Source organism: Limanda limanda, chromosome 8 (assembly GCF_963576545.1).
Source record: "Limanda limanda chromosome 8, fLimLim1.1, whole genome shotgun sequence".
NCBI lineage: Eukaryota > Metazoa > Chordata > Actinopteri > Pleuronectiformes > Pleuronectidae > Limanda > Limanda limanda.
The window spans coordinates 24,975,733-24,993,490 of NC_083643.1; the positions used below are offsets into that span (position 1 = coordinate 24,975,733).

Here is a 17,758-nt window from a genome sequence, read left to right on the forward strand (position 1 = left end):
TGAGTCTTTTATGTGTCGGGCAGGAAAGGCAGACTGAGGCGTCTGAAGGGTTTTTACCTTCAGTAAGAAGCCATTATCATTCCTTTGCTTTCACGCTAATCTCACACGTCTCTGCACATTAGAAAACTATGAAAAGACAAAAGCAATTGCAGTGCACAGTTTGAGCAGTTTTCTCTTTCATACCCTCTTCCTCTTAACACCACTGCTGCTGCTGCTTCAAGGACACTAACAGGGTTTGACTTGTCTTTATTTTGCCTTCTTTTCCTTCAGTATCACTTCTGACTGTTTTTTCATGAATAAGCTAGAGCTTAATATGTTTTCATTAATCAGTTCAGCAAGTCTCAGAGTCATTCTCTGCCGCTCAGCAAAGGGAACTATTCTATTTCTATTTTTTACCTTCACAATCTTGATGAGGGTTTTCAGCTGGTATGTGTGGAGCTGCAGGTCCAGTCTATCAGTCAGCCAAACACACACAGCCTTCATGGAGATGGTGTACCATTGCTGTAGGAAGCAAAATCAGAATTAAAAATGAATGTAGACAAACTTATTTGGAAGGGATAAAAAATAAGTGAACACGACAATGTTTCCAAGTCAGTTGTTAACATCCATCACAATTTACTGACCAACTTCCTATTTCATTACAGTATTTATGGCCAAATGTCCAACGATAGTTCACCAACATTTCACCTTCATTTTGACCAATTAAAACATTTAAAACTGATAAAATGGCCCTAGCTATGAAAATTAAAATGAAGCTGTATAAACCAGTTTTCTTTACAGTATAATGACCCAGAATGGTGCAAACTTATCTACTGAGATCCCAATTTATTAAATTAATACCTTTTTGTATTTATAGATAGAAGTTAGAATTTTTTCTTAACTCCCTTGCATAAGACGAACTGCAGGCTAACACTAAAAAATCCGTCCCCCCTCCGAAATTTACCAAAACACGCACAAATAGTTGTTTACTGTATGTTTGAGGTTCACAATGAGACAAATTAAACCCAAATCTTCAACAAATGATAAATTTGAACAAATTGTGGGATTAAACAAGTTAAAATGTTTCCTATTGCTTCATGATGTGTTGTTTTTTTACTTTTTACAATATCCATAAAAATTAAAACATGACTATAGCATGGCAGTTGCTTGTTATCATTTGTGTGTTCGTTTTTTGGAGATGATTGGCTGCCGTTTGCTTCTGGAATGCCTTACTCCAGTCATGTCGACAAAACTGAAACATCAATGTCAAAGGATGTGCACCATCCAAACGGCAAAACTCAAAGAGAGTAAAACATGTACTTATTCAAAGACACCAATTTATTGAAAAACATCTGAATGCTGCTCAGCAGGGGACAAATACATGGCGCTGCTTTGAACTTCAAAGGAGAAAAAAAAGAAATCAGGTTCCATCAAGTTATTTTCCTTAAACTCTTCCTTCACACCCTCAGCTGCAGGGAAATCCAATGCAACTTTTCTCACCTGGACAGTGATCCTTACTTAAATCAGCATTCAATACACCGCCGGTAAAATGCATAAACAGTGGTTGGCTTTATTCAGCTAGCAGTCAAACAAGAATGCTCGGGGGCATCGCTCTGACACATTAATGACCTGTAATATTAAGATCTGCTTCAGGAGCTGCTGATGGACTTAATTTCCCTCTGACAAGGACTGTAATTACCTTCCAATTTAATAGAGAAAAACAGTCGAAAGGTCTTTCATGTACTTGACAAAAGCCAATACACATCCGCAATCATTCAGGGGTCAGACAAATATTTGATTCCATATATTGTGAGAAAGATCTCTGACCTCCTCCCCGCAGTCTCCATTAAAGTAATAAAGTAGTTTTCCACTTAGTCAAAGTTATTAAGTGTCAGCTAAACATACAAAATTGAATGTCTAAATAAGTTTAGTGAAATATTCTTCTCTTGTTTACTACAGAAAAAGTTCAAGTCACTTCTAAAACAACCTGCTTAGTTTCATCTGACCCTCTTTCCAGGATCTTAACTGAAGACTTTTTGTTGCCTAGAATCCAGAGACCAGACTGAGGATGTGAATTCCAATGTTTGCTGCGACAGTTGTGTGCGTTAAATATATAGTATTTTAGCCGTATATAAATGGAACTTTTAAGAGACAGGGTCCCTGATATAATAAATTATAAAAAGAGAAGAAATACAACTTCAAAAATGTACACCAATGCAATTAAATAATGTGAATTATATTTATTTTATATATTATATTTATATTATATTATTTATATTTGTTGCTTGCGCACAGTTTTAATGCTTTTTATTGGTTTGTGTGCAGTATACTTTTTTTCTCTTGTATATTAAATATGTGTAGTGTAGATAAATCAGTGGAACAGTTTCAGCCATTCCACCTGAACAATTGACTTCCTCATCCTCTCATCATTTACCAAATTAAATATTTCAGTGTGGGGATTTGAGTTTTCAGCTTGCCTCACAAGCGCTTCACGCTCTGTGTTAACAGACGCTTGAGGATGTGGAAATGAATGGCTGATATTCCCTGCTCCTGTGATGATTTCTTCTGATTTCCTTCTTTCTAACCCTCCTTCTCCTCTGTTGAACACTTCTTTGGGTCTGTGGGAGGCGAGTTTCCTCAAAGCGACTAATCAGCTGCCTGACGGCTTCCTCGTGAGCTGTGCTAACTGTTGTGTAAATTGAGTACGATGGCGCTCCTTAATTGAGCCGATTAGAGGACAAGAGTGAAAACAGATGGAGGGAATATGTTGGAAGGAGGGAAGGGGGGGGGGGGGTCTACTTGAGTCCTATCAGAAAAAATATCTATGATAAACAGGGGGGTGGATCCCTGATGGTGGAACAGTACAGACATCATTCAAACTTGACAAATGCTCTGGTTATGGCACAAATATATACAAATCTTTAAAATTACAAACTCACTGAATCTAAATATAACTGCAGTGACAAAAAAATATAATAAAATGTTGGTTTTTCAGGAGGGATTAAATTATGCCCTTTTACTGATGTGATGTTTTTAAAGAAATGTTTCAAATGAGATCAACAATTTTTTCTTCATATTAACATTCATCTCGGCTGCTTCATCAAGGTGATTTGGCTCCTAATGTGTGTGTGAGTGTGTGAATGTATCACACTTCTCATCCAGAGAGACACAAAGACGTTCCCAGGGGAGCACTTGTACACAAATAGACAGACAGGCGTATGTGAGCATGCACACGCAGAGAAAGAAAATCATGAACATGTTCACAGCTGCGTGCTGACGTCCCCCGTCCTCGTCCTCGTTCTATCACTCGCCGTATCAGCCTCTTTCTTCTTCTTTAAAACATTGGTGTCGACAAACCTTGTGTTTAAAGAAAAGGCGTCGTAAATGAATTTGACTCTGACTCGCCCAGACGCACGGAAACAAGATGATTGCGTGCCCATAATGCTGCTGGCAGGAGGCCTGATGCTGCTGCTATCACAGGATTTGGTTTTTCATTGTTGCACACAAACTGCATGCGTGTGTCCAGGTGTGTGTGTGTGTATGTGTGTGTGTGTCGGATACAAGGGCTGAGCGGAGACACTTCAAAGCCCCGCCGTCACCTCCCCCTCTGGTGCATGACTGGGCGCTTCTGAGCTCCATTAGATTCATTCTTCTCAAACACCCCTCTTCAAACACACACACATAAATCAGCGCGACACAGCCCGAGTCTCAGCCACATCACCCCAAACCCTCAGAGGAGGCGGCAGGTGGCAGAAATCCATCGCTCTGCTCCGTGCTGCTAATGTGTACCAAGGTCTGAGCCGCCATGTCCGCGGCATTGACTCGCACCAGTGAGCTGAGGCGTGTTTGACAACACTGCACTAAAATATTCTTTTAAATCTGAATCTTGGAGGGGGGTGGTCAGTGAAGCAAACGGACAGCGTGGGGTGGATGGATTGATAGATGGATGAAAAGGTGTGTTTTCAGCTCCCACAGAACGAGCCGGCAGCGCTCATGTTTCCTAAGTGATAAACAGGTCAACAGAAGCAGTCGGTGTTTTTGGCCTCGATATGACCTGCTGCTGCTGCTCCAACCTGGAGAATTGAACTCCACACCAACAGTATAAACAACTGACTGTGAGCTCAATTTGGATTTTCATCAGCTGAGGGCACGTCACATGATTTTCACTCTCTTATGATAAGAACTCATATACCTTAAAACCTTAATGTCACATTTGCCAGCTTGATATATTAAGTGTCTTTCCCTCAACCTGTTATTATTCACATATGACATTTAAGTAAATTCCAGGAACTCTGTTTTGTAAAAGCTGAAATATCCCCCAAATATTTTTTACGCTTGGCTGAATTGAAAAGTTGATATAAAAATGTAATATGACAAAGGTCAATGGAAGCAAACTAAATCACGATGATGTGTTTCAAACATCACTCAGACTAAGACTGTAATCTTCCTCAAATAGTTACAAGTCAAACACCCATGTTTTATCTACATCGGGGTTTCCAAATAGTTTTCATTTGAGGTTTCACTGGCGCTCTATCAATTGTATCATCTTGCTGTGCCCAACCAAAGAATAAGTGCCAGCAACTGTTTTATGTTGATGAGTCTACCGCAAACATCCAAGATAGTAGTGGAAGGGAATGTCAGTGAATTAGCATTTTCCTTCATTTTAATTTGTTTTAAATTTGCATCACATTTGGATGGAAACTTGGCTAAAGATACAATCAGGTATTAAAATAGAAAATCTAGATTTCAGATTATGACACTTCTGTTATAATCTGACAAGCTATATACATAGTTTTTATATATGAAGCTGTGTGTTGTTAAAGCAACTCACCAGATATAGACTTGGTTATCTTTGGGTATATTTCATACCAGAACCTAAAAATTAAAGAAGCTCAAAATGACACTCAAAGTGCCTGTTTTTCCTCAAACATTATAAAATATTTAAATTTAATTTTTTTGCTGTTAACAGTTAAGTGTACTCAACTTAAATATACAAATAACAATGAGTGCAATCCTCTTTACCTAACAAAATTACATGTATAAAACCTTACCGAACCATAATAATTATAACTAGATAACAGCACCAGTGCTTAATACAGCAAAGTACTCCAGTCCAATCTCGGCTGCTGCTCAGACATTTGCTGCACTTCCCAGTGTCACAATCCTTTCATGTGAAATACAGTCACACTTCAGAGTGTTACACTTTAGGATTTTTGTCGTTGCGTTGACTTGAGGTTACTACTAGCTAACTGTGGGCTGACGTTACGTGCTGCCAGAGCCATTTAGAGAGTGTGTTATCACCAGTAAAGTGTACTGTTAACTGGACACATGCTGTGATATAATGTTGCCTGTAATCAGATAAACTATTTCAGTACAGAGCTCAGGCACTAAGCTGTGTCGTGATTCATTCCGGTACCGACTCTTTACTAACCCTATTCAAATAAGTCAACCCCCCGATCCTAATGTGTTTGATGTTTACCTGCTGCAGGTAGATTTTTCCTAAATTGACATTTAAATGATCGTCATTATTCACACTGGTGGCCCCTTCACTATTCAGACAACAGCTTCAAGTGTCCATCACCATGATCTCCTGTTGCCCTGACAGCGGAGCTGTGTTGGGTTTGTTTGTTGACAGATCTTTTTTTTATTTGAGCACAAACAGCTGGACTGAACTGGAGTACGGCAGAACCTTGGCATTTAGATAATCAAAATGGATGCATTCACATTTGTGGCCTGGCTAAAGGAGATGGGAATTCTACATGCGTCTGAGGGATGTGTTGATTGCTTGAATGGCTTCTGCACATTTATCTGCTGCACATAGAATGCTGAGAGGCTTGATTGGTAATTAGAGCTAAAACTGTGTCAAGAAAGGGTTGTTCACATCATCACCCCACCAGCACCAGCAGCAGCCCGGACTGTTGACACAAGGCAGGTTTAGTCCATGGATTCATGCTTTTGACCCCAGATTGTGACTCCACCATCTGCAGCCTCAGGAGAAATCCACATTCATAATAATAATAACATGAATTTATATAGCGCCTTTCAAGACCCAAGGACGCATAACATGTGTCAGTGGGGTCAAAAAGAGAAAAGAAAATAATTTGCATAAAACAGGACAGAAATAAACTGCACTAATGGCCGGGTTGAGTGTTAACTGAGTGTTTTGAAGCTGTTCATAGACGCAGCATTGCAGATTTTGTCGGGGCCGACAATGTTGTTGTTGTTGTACGTTACAATCCTTCAACAATAACATCACTACTAGCGCAGAGAAAATCACTGAGAAGTTTTTGAAAGCATTTTTTTCTTTTTTCGGATCAGCTCACTATATAGTGCTCTATATAGAATACCTTATATAGTAGAGAAGGGGTAGGTGAATGAGTGGGTGATTTCGGACACAACCCAAGTCTCTCTCTCTGTTTATATTTTCCTGTAAGGGATGAGCTTCGCCTGGAGGATGCAATACATTCCCTCATTGACAGCTTCCAACCTGTGTACAGGACCAGCTGTTCTAATGGAAAACACATGGCAATTTGGAGGTACTGCTGCTGCAACCCAGTGAGCAATGGGAACTTCTCCCAATCTTTGAATGTAGAACCTCACTGCATAGAGTATCACAGAACTGATCTAATAAAAAGAAGGAATGGTAATATCCTAAGGCCTGCCTCATCGTACACTTCACCTAATTACGTTTAAATAAACAGGCACAGGTCGAGAGCAGACTCATATCAGTGGTTTGGAGTAAATACGTAAATATCCACAGGATAAACACGTTTCCCGCTGAGAGGTTTTGTTTTATCACTGAGTTGTTAGATGAAAAGGAAACAAGATCAGATAGAGGACGACAACATCAACTGTCGGGCGCCACAGTAAAGGTAAGTACCGCAGTAGACAAGGATGTGTGAATGTGTTTGGGGAACAAAATGAAACTGAAAGGTAAGTAAAAAACTGATTAGTGTCGGAAAGAGCTGAGAGCTTGAGTGCAGAAAAGTGAAATCCTGGTATGATGTGTTCAGCTGGGATGGAGATGTTAAAACCAGTGGGAACGTATCTGTATTTGTGCTTGAATGGGTTTGAAAATGTGTTTTTAAAGCATATGACAGCGTATCATCAAATCACAGCTGAGCTATCTTGAGAAACAATCTCCTGTGTTTCCATGTTCATCTGTGTGAGAAGAAATTCTCCTTCTGTCTGATGAGGCCGTGATCGTAGGCGTTTTTTTGTGTTTTTATTTCTTCGAGATCAAATAAAGAAGAGTTAACAGCCAGCTGACGAGAGGTTCAAACAGATATTGGATTTTACTTACTTCAAAAACATCCTCGACGTAGACCTCGTCATTGACGCGGTCTCGGAGGACGTCCTGGTTCTGCCGTATGAAGGTGATGTAGGTGTCGGCCAGATCCATCCCAGGTTTCTGAAGGGGAGAGGGCAGAGAGAGGACTGAGGACATGAGGAGCGTGGATGCTGAACACAGAGAAGTCTCACACATGCAGAGCAGGCAGTTTGTTCAGCTTGATGTTGAAAATGTGAACATGGCTGGCATTGATCATGCACATGTCTCCTCAGCCATGTTACAACCCCACGGGAGTGTAGACAGCCTGTGAACATGATGACCTCTGCACACATTCAGAACAACAGTTGAGCCTTACATTTAGCAGAAGGGTTTTTCAGACAGTACGATGGAACAGACAATGGCAACAGGGAGAACATTCAACAATGAACGTACTGGCATCACTTCAGAAATCTTCTGTAAGTCAATGCCGACTCTCACTGAGGGTTTCTTTCTTCATTGTTTCTGAGATGAGTCATGTTTCCTATAGCCCGACTCTCACACCTCTGTCTCACTGGCCACATCACACACAGCCAGAGCTTTACAGGGAAATTAAAAACCAATCATCATCATTGACTGGACTGTTTCCATCATGTTCAATTTCTATAAAGCTCCAATTGTCTTTATGTTGTATGTTGTATTTTATTTACTACTGGGTAACTGTACTAATGGATCAAACCCCCAGGTTCACTCTGAGCTGTCTGGTTTCTCTGTTGGCATGAAGATCTACAGTCAATGAATCAAGGTTTTCCGTGATGACTGATGTGGGTACTCTGAATAAGAGTAAATGTCTGATGTGTATACATCTGTCAGCATGGTTCATGTACTGTATTCTCGTCTGTACAGTAGTTGCCTCTTTGCACAAACAATGCATATAAGGCCAGAAAAGAAGAAGGACGCTGGCAGAGCTGATCGTGACTGTTTTTAATGAAGCCTTTACAATGATTGATTGTTGCCATTACACAGCAAATGTGCGGTTTTGCTCTTGCCTTTTCCTCCTTCTTGTCATTATAAATATATTAGATATCTGATTATAGCTTTTGAAGGAGGACTACAGAGTTTCCGAGGGTTGGGGGTCCACAGAGCAATGAGTCAGTCATCAACAAGAAGCCCCACACAGTCATTGGGCCCATAGTCCATATTTAAAATTACAAATCAGGTTTCAAATTTTGAGATGTAACTGTGGAGGTTTGCGGGTGTGCAGAGGGTCTGAGTCACTGTGGATTAAAGAAAGAATCACTTCAGAGCTTGACAACCACTAACGTGTCAAAACTGATGCGATTTTACATATTTCTGAATACATTTATCTTTACAAAACAGTGACCAAGATCTCTGTAGACAAACCCTTAATATGAGAGCGGTCACACATTTTCTTTCAATGAAAACAAGTGCTCTTAGTTGCAACACTCATGGTGGAACTTCATGACCACAGATCTGGGGGAACGAAGGAAATAAAGTTATGCTTTTCTTCATGTGTCTAGATTAAACAAATGGACAAAAACGTTCAAAAGATCAACACATTCTGTATGAAAAGAAAACCTTCAGTCCAAATGTTTGCTGCTCTGGGATACAACCCCCAGATACTACCAGGTCAATCTGCCTCTGTTGGAGTTCAACTCTTGGTTGCACCATGATAAATATTTCAAGGTCAATCGTACAAATCTCTTAAATGAATTAATTACTTCCCTTAAATGAGGAGCACTGTCACCTTCTCTTTGGCCTGTGCCACACTCGTTAAACACATTATGATCCTGAGATGTGTGGAAATACTTTGACATTCACTAAAAATACACATTCAGGGAATAACGTCAAGTAATTCCTGAAAAGTAAATATAAACTTAGAATAACAATTTGTACAACTCATTGGTTTTAAAATAATGAAGGAGTAGAACAGAAAATATATCATATAATTAAAGGATGCAAGCTTTGCATTTTTTTAATATATACAAATCTATTTATAGGGCTGAAATTAACACATTAATTGATAATCATTCATCTGTAAAATGTAAGAAAACTGTTTAAAAAAAAGGCTGTCCCAATTTCCTGTCCAAGGGCATGTCTTTAGAGAGAGGCCAACAAAGAGTCAGAAACAAAAATATTTTCATATCATGATGACATAAAATAGAGAAAAGCATTAAATCTATTTGTGTTAATGCTCCGGTGATTTCGATTTTCTACCATTTCAAGCATAACTCAGTCTTACAAATCACAGCTGCTCCTGGTGGTAAAGATCAGAGGATCTAGTAAGTAGGCTGCCAGCCAAATTCAAGCATTGGTTTCAATGTAAACAAATATGTATTGTGATTAGATGGAACAATCTGTAAATCACTGTGTGTAAATAGCAAAATTGTTAGAACTGTGGTATAATTCACAAAAAACTATGTAATGCAATGCGTTGGTTTATTTGAAAGAATTCCCCCACAGATATCTACAGGGCTCTGCATGTGTCTGTCTGTGTTTTTGTCAGGGATAACACTAGTTTACACTACAACAACACAGGGAGCAGACATTCAGCATCACCTGCTGCTCGCCGGGTGAAAAGAAGAACAAATAATCTACTTTCTCTGTGCTGCGAGTAACAAGAAGCTGCTGGAGCTGCTGCAGCGGAGGAAACGTTAACTGCTGTGGAAGCAGTGGTTTGGTCGGCGGGGAGAGGCCAGAGGCAAGACAAGTGGGTAAAGCCCTGTTCATTCACACTCCCTGTTGTCAGGGGAGATTACAACTGTAATGCTTATTGTAATTGCTTTGACATCTTTCACGCCTGTTTCCTCTGAGCCTGCATGTTGTCGGCCCCGGGGGGCCAGTGCCGCTGAGCATGGCCCGTCAGTTCCCCCGTGGAAAAACACGGATATGGAGCCTCAAGAAACCTAGAGACCTTTTGGCTTTACTTAAGGGCAAGAGGTAGGTTACAAACTGGTTTTTGCAACTGTTGCTAAACCAACTTGCCAATGCTGGAGGGAAAAAACAGATCACGGCAGTAAACTCCATCACATCATAGCATCATGAGCCTTAATTTGAGTTTGTGATTTGACAAGCAAAGAGGCAGCAGTGGGAAAGTGGACGAGCAGGGGAACTCAATGCCAGTTGCCACTCCACTACATTATACTTCTTTAATAACAAAATTCGCAGGTATACTATTTATATAAATGTGTAAAGGCCCATTAAAAAAATGTGATTGATCCCTTCCCTTTGGAAGAGTTCGCCTCGGTTTGATTCCCCTGGTGAATCATGTTGGACTTCACAATGCACCAAAAACTGACGAACCCTCTCTCCTCGTTGTCTTGCCAAATTAGTGCATTCACCCGAGTGTCGTGTTTCCATCACTGCTGATCAGAGCTGGAGCTGATGAAAACCCTTGTCCACTGCAGAGCCTTTTGAATTCATTTGTTTGCAAGGACATTTTGTGATTCTTAAGTGACTGATCTTTAGTAAAAATGTACAACAAAATTCCCATAGTTTGGAGGGTGTGTGAGGTCATGCTTGATGTAAATTGTGTCATTTGCCAGTGTTGGTACAGTCATGTCCATGCAGTTGGCACTTAGATCCATGTGTGAATACACACACCCACACACATAGTATAACAGAGGTGAAAAAATAAGTTGATTCATCAGTTAGTTGACTGATGGAAATTTTATTGGCAACTGTTTTGACAATTAATTAATGCGCTTTTCAATTAAAAGCACCAACCATTCTCTGGTCGCAACTACTCCAATGTGAGGATTCCTTGAAGCGTCAAATATAAGATAACCCATAACCTCTCTGACAGATATAAAACTGTGGATAAAAACAGTCCCAGCAGCTGCTTCACAGGCCTCTAACAGCGAGTGACAGACGGAGATCAGTCACAGTTGCTGAGCTGTAATTCAGATGGACTGCTGGTCGTGAAAACCTGCAGATACCAGAGGTTAAAGTGGGGTCACATGGCTGCAGGGGCATCTGGTGTGTATGTGTGTAGGGAATGAAGAGGTTGTGTGAGTGTTACATTCATCCAGAAAGAGAGGGAGGCCCAGGCCCAGTGATTGACAGGCCTGTCAGGTTCCTCATAGTCCTCTGGAGCAAGAGGAGAGTCTGACATTGCGGAAACCTTGATGAGAATAAACCATGTGTGGGTTACTGGGTTTGTTACGATACTTGTCATGTTCTCTCTGATCTGTTGACACTTTCAGGTCAGACCCATGTAAATGTAGATACATTTCAAAACTGTTTCTTCCAATCATTTCTAGAATGTTTTCCATTCAGAAAGGATTTCTGGAATGCTGCCAATGTTGATCCTTCATGAACATCTTCAAGGTCATTATTGAGCAATAATTCAGCGGTAAATACAAACTGTTGGACCCATTCATGACTGATCAGAACTCCTTCCAGTCCTTGAGTTCTTGTCCAACAGTTCTTTAGCCCTGTCCTCAAGATTCTGGCCTGATTGACGGCTGAGAAGCGTTCTCCCTCACCACTGCTTCCCCACTAGTGTCCACCAGTTCATTTTCTAGGTTACCACCACAACAAGCCCATATGACCTTCAGGCAGCAGCTGTAAATAAGCTTTCATAATGCAGGTCTTAAACATGCCTCATTCTTTTATATTCCTCATGTTCCCAATGCATGGATTTACTTGCACTTGTCTGCTTGCTTCCCCATCTATGTTTTTTTTGTCCTATCCTATCTCAAGAGTGTGTTCTTTCCATTTGAGAGCAGGACCTTTTAATTTCACATTCAGATTTTGTAATGTTTTCACTCAAAACACTGCAAATATTCCCTGCTTGTGCTTGGATTTGCTCTGATCGTGTTTAAATTGTGTGCTTGCACTCAGATTTCCTGCGCTCAGGCTTCAGCTCTTCTCCTCACGCTGACTCTCTGTATCCATGTGCAAAACTGCTCTCCGATTTCTCCAATGCTCTCAGACCTTTTCCTCTGCTCCTGGATTGATCTGTCCAAGCACACAGTTTGAGAACAAGCAGAGCAAATTTAAGCAGTAGCAGGGGGTATTTGCGAGAAAGTGTAAAAAAATCTGAATGTGAAAACAACAAGTACTGCTCTCAAACTCGAAAAATCAAAACCATGCACCTGTTTTAACTCATCAAGTGGTGCACAGTTGACATGGGGTTATGATAATACAAAGTCATTCACCCTTGGCCCGAAATGTCCTGACACCAGATAAAGCTGTGAACTACTTCTGGTCTATACATGGTGTTTGTTATAGACAGTGTATGACCTGCCTAGAAGGCCAAGGACCACTTTGAGGCTCAGACAAAGAAATCAACCCCTTCCAGATTTATCCAGTACTACCTGTTTAGGTTCATCTTTGAAATGGTGTATGCTATAGGACCCTACCTAAGAGTGCTAGAAGACCACAGAGTCAGAACTGATGTTTACCATTATGACCTGCAGTCACATAAAGGCTACGGCCTTTGTTTGCACAGCTCAGTCAATGGATCGAGTTTATCTCTACAAATCCTACAAGAAAGAAGGATCCATCTTCTTTCAATGAGTTAGATTCTAAAGCTGGAGCTGTTTATAGAGATGGGCCAAAACGCAACATCCCTTCTCCAGGTGACCCATCATTTGTGCAGCCCAGAGAATCCAGCATTAATCTGACTTGAGAATAGGAATATCCAACTGCACTGTATTTCCAATTGTCAGTGTCCTAATGGCGTGTGGCTGCTTTTCATGGTTTGCTTAAGGTCCCTTAGTTTCCCTTAGTACACATAGGTATTCTTAAAACTTTATGCAAATAGTTTGTGTTTGCAGGGACACAGACAGCCCCATAAAGAAATAGTTTGATCAGTTTTCTGTGAAAGAACCTGAATGGTTCGCAAATTTCAGTCTTCACAGATTGGTCTCATGGTTAAACGGGAGCCAGGTACAAACATCTTAAAACAGAAGAATGGAGGCTGCCGCGGCGGAAAGTGTCTGGTGGAGAGTTAATGATTAAAATCAGTTTATCAAAAATGAAAAAAAAACTGTGCAAGTGAGAGAAAAATCTGTTTCGCAACATTAAGGTGTGTGTATGTGTTTTTGTGTGTGTGTGTGTGTGTCTGAGCCACTGGCAACATATCACTACCCCTGTTGTCACTTGAAACATCAATTTCCCCCCTTCCATCCCCTTAAGGCTAGTCTCAGTCATTTACCTCTCCTTTCTCTAGTCCTGACGAGGTGACAAAGCAGTCTGACAGTTGGGAGATGCCGGCACAGTTCCAGCCAGCCAGATTAAGACTTTAACACGAGAGGTAACAAAGACTGACAGAAAGAAAAAAAAACACATACAAGCAGCTCAGCACTCTTGTCACGCTCTGCTCTCTGCTTGTTTTGTTTCCTTCACTGTTTCTTCACTTGTAGCCAAACATCATTAATCCCCTTCCCGCCTGGATAATGGCCGCCTGGATGCTCGTCAATGTATGACCATAAAAAAACAAAAAACAAAACAAAACTTGAGTATAAAACAAAGCAGAGTTTTGCGCCAGACAGGAAGGGAGTGAGGATTGAAGTGGGGGAGGGAGGAGAGGTTAGCAGAGGACGGGGAAAGGAAGGAGGGCAGTGAAATGCCAGGTAATTTTGCAAACTGGATTAATTTCAATGTCTGCCAGGTGCATGTTGAGTACTTGCACGTCATTTAAAACAACCATTTATGATGGTAAAATACAAAATATCACTTCTACGCATATATAAGAAATTGCTCCTACCTTAACCTTTCCAGTCAATATAAATTGTAAAGATTGATTAGACTTTGTTTACACTTAACAATTGTTGTACAATGGATGATGACTGAATAAAAAAAAAAAAATCAATTAATCAATCAATCAATTCTGAAAGGTCTCATGTTTTCACATATGAAACATGATATTTTAAATCTCTCAAATACAAAGGCTGTGAGGTATATATAAATGTATGAATGTGTTGATTAATACAATATGCTGAGTCGTGATACCAACATTAAGAGATGATACATTTTGAGTGTGAGGGATTTGCAGGTTCAGTGTTTTCATCTCCAATAATTGATTTTTGGGAGGACTTTTTTTTTTTTTTACACAATCCTTGGTGAGACTCAAACAGTGAACATAGGTATTAACAAAGTCAAGGTATGGACCCCCCCCCCTCTCCCGACGCCCCACACCTCCAGAACACTAAAATGGTCTCTGCCCAGACAGACGCTTTAGCTTCATATCAGTAATAATCTCCATCAATGCTTACACTTGTGAAAACACATCTCACATGACCATTAACAAACACTGGTCATGAGTGTGCAGGTGTGAACAGGAAGCAGATTTTCTACTCTGCAGTTGGTTGCTTGGTTACAGAAAATGATATAAATGAGGACCACCAATGGCAATCAGGAAGAGAATGCAGGGATCAGAGTCCTTGTTTCTGTTGGCCCAGACTAAAACGCAGTCCAATGAGTTTTGTGGACGCAAGTTGTAAACATGGCAAAGGTGATGCAAATAACATTTAAACATATATGTGGGGATGTTTCCTCAGTTATTATGATTTTGTCTGATGATTTGGGCCCCAGACAGCTTGGAAACGGCCCTGCGGGATAGTGTTGTGTTAAAGATGGTGTAGAGCCAGTCATGGTGATAACTCTTCCAATGTTTGTGTTTCTGCTTGATATGAGCATGTGTGGCTTGTCAGTCAGTTGTATCTTGGCTGTACAGGCGTGAACACGTCAACACGTGTGAGTCAATGTGTGAGACACACACTGATCCTCTCCAATGCTTTTCACTATCAGTTGTGTAATTTTAAAACACTTCACCACAAGTACCGACCTGCACTGAAGGTTTGGTTGAAGTTAAATTATTTTATCACTTCAATTTCATCTAAACCTTCAGTGAGAGATTTAAAATCTCTTGATCAGGACTGTGAGGGAAGGGGACTGATGCAGTTACTGGTCGTCTTCTAGGGAAGTCCTTGCTTCAGCTGAGGAGGCTGTAAACAATATGACAAATACACCTGGAAACCAGGTGATATCATAATCAGATCAAACAGGAAATTAAAATGGAAACATGAAATATATAAAGTGCAACTAATGCAAAAATAAGAATAAAAACTATTAGAAAAAAGTTAAATAAAAACAGGAACACAAAAACGACTACAGGTGATCAAACGAGCATGCCGAGCCACTAGGTGGCAATGTATTTTACATGAAGGATTTGTCTTATATCAGTAATATTGGGCAAGGCAGATCTCTTGTAAAAGCCAGTAACATGGTGCATTACACAAAGCAACAGTAGATACACTTGAAGTAAATGCTTCAAATGTATTCCAAAATGTATTCCAAAATCTGATTCCAAAAATCTGGAAGTTGACATCAGTTAATGTTACAGTGGCAGAGACAAGCTGCTGCTCATCCCGAAATGATGCACACATTTCATGAGGAAGATGACGTAAAAATAATAATACAAAAATGCTTGCATGCGCTTAACTGCCAGTTAATGCCTGAATGAGCTACAACATACCAGACTGGAAAATGACTTGCACCATCCTCCAACATGTTTTCACTGAAGCAAAGGCCATTGCAAACACAAAAACACCATCCACCCCACCAACCTACCAACCAACTACCGAACTACCCAACCAACCACCAAACTAACCTAACAACCACCTAACCATCCAGCTCTAGATTCAAAGCCTCATCTCTTTGTGTCAAAGGTGCAGGGGGAGGAGCCGTCTTCCGAGGTAGAGCTGTCTTGCAAAGCAGCTCAGCCCACCCCCACCCACTTCATGCCACCTGGAAAAGAGGCTTACCTGCATCAGGTTCCCTCCGCACAAAAGACCAAAAGGCCAAGGTAGCGGTTACATTATAATTTCGGTGGAGGAGGCGGCTGACGAGGAAGTCTGTACTATGGGGCAGAGGATTAGGGAGGTTGAGTGAGGTTGTGCTGCTCTTTCCCTCAGCTGTTAAATGACTCAAAGCAGGATGTTCTCACATCTGCTGTTTCGGGCTTGGTTTTATCAAGCGCAATGTTATATACAAAACAATAAAGAACAATATAAAATGCTGTAGTTGCTGAGAAATCACAGAAGTTCTCTGCACTTAATACACATAATGTTAATTGAATGGGTTCCTATGAATAAAGAACTGTGCCCTTGATTCTTTATTGATCTCCATAATTTGATACATAATATTTGAGAGCCCTGTTAGTCCTTTATTTAGTCACAAAAGGAAAAATACAGGGGTTAAATTATGTGCTTGATTTGAACTGTTTGAATGCATGATCTTTAAAGCTCACGGTGAGAGTGCAGCAGAGGACTTTCCCCCGGAGCGTTATGTTCAATGCTATATACAGTCTATGGTTCAATGTCAGAAACTCACCCAAAACTGAGGCGCTCTATCACCTTGCCATCTTAGTAACGTGTTCATCAGAACCTGAACTGATAAAAACCTATGTCTATCATTTGCCTCCCGAGTGAATGCTGTTAGAATCCATTCCGATTGCAGACAAAAGCCAGATGTTAGTGTTTTCTTGTAAAAGGAGCTTCATTGAAATCAGACTGTATAGACTGTATATTGGGCATAACATGCATTAAACCAATTGGAGTGAAATCAGATCGTCTGTGTGTGTATAGGGTAGTCTAACTGTACATTACTGTCTTCATAATGAGGTTGAAAGTGACATTGAAATACTGAGCGACTGACCTCAGACCAGGTTTTTGTTGATCTCTTTCAACTGACTCAAGACAACAAGTACCAACAATCCACCAGATCACACATCTTAAGACAGACAAGCCCATTGGTGCTCATGGGCACACGTGCACTTGCTATTTAAACAACATGGCCGATGGAGGAGAGGATGAAAAACTGTGTTAGTCTGAAACTATCAAAAACACCTTTGTTGCACTTGGCACTGCTTTGCTACACATGTAAGAAGGTCAACACGACTGGTTACAACAACCTATAAGGGAAAAATGTACCTCATCATTTACACTGTCTTAACTGTGATTCCCATTAAAAACACATCATAAAAATGTATGAATAAATATGAAGATAGGAAGCTTTTAATTAGGTGCAGTGATTGAAACCTCAGTTTCTCCACCTTTTGGAAAGTGTTGATCAGAGAATGAACCATGCAGACCCTTGTTGTTACAATCTGCGATAATGTCTTTAACATAATCTTCTACTACAACACATGCTCATGGAAACTAGCGTGTCCTTAAAGGAATAGTTCAACCATTCAATATTTCCACTGGCCAAGTTTGAAATTAAACTGAATATCTTTAGTGATTGTTTTTATAATGTCTTGCTTTGTTCCATAAATAATTATGTGCTTTTGTGTGTCTGGTTATATTTGTGTCCTGTGTCTTTTGCAAGGATGATCTACTTCTCCTTTCGGTTTCTAGTCTCCATGCTAAGCTAAGCAGTTGCTCTCAGTAGTTTCATCGTTACTAAACATACGTTGAAAGTTTTCTCATTTAATTTACAAAACATGTTAATAAAATGTTGAGCTAATGAATATAAGGTTGT

General features: G+C 40.3%; 1 protein-coding gene across 1 annotated transcript in view; it reads right to left on the bottom strand.

Annotated features, from left to right (window-relative positions):
• The window catches only part of LOC133009352 (calcium-dependent secretion activator 2-like), a 113,822-nt gene that overhangs the window by 3,995 nt on the left and 92,069 nt on the right, over positions 1 to 17,758 (bottom strand). Inside the window, exons 24-25 of the mRNA XM_061076835.1 lie at positions 7,283 to 7,390; positions 397 to 501 (exon numbers count right to left, since the gene is read on the bottom strand). Of these exons, the coding sequence (XP_060932818.1) occupies positions 397 to 501; positions 7,283 to 7,390 (213 nt within the window). The remainder of the gene's footprint in view (positions 1 to 396; positions 502 to 7,282; positions 7,391 to 17,758) is intronic.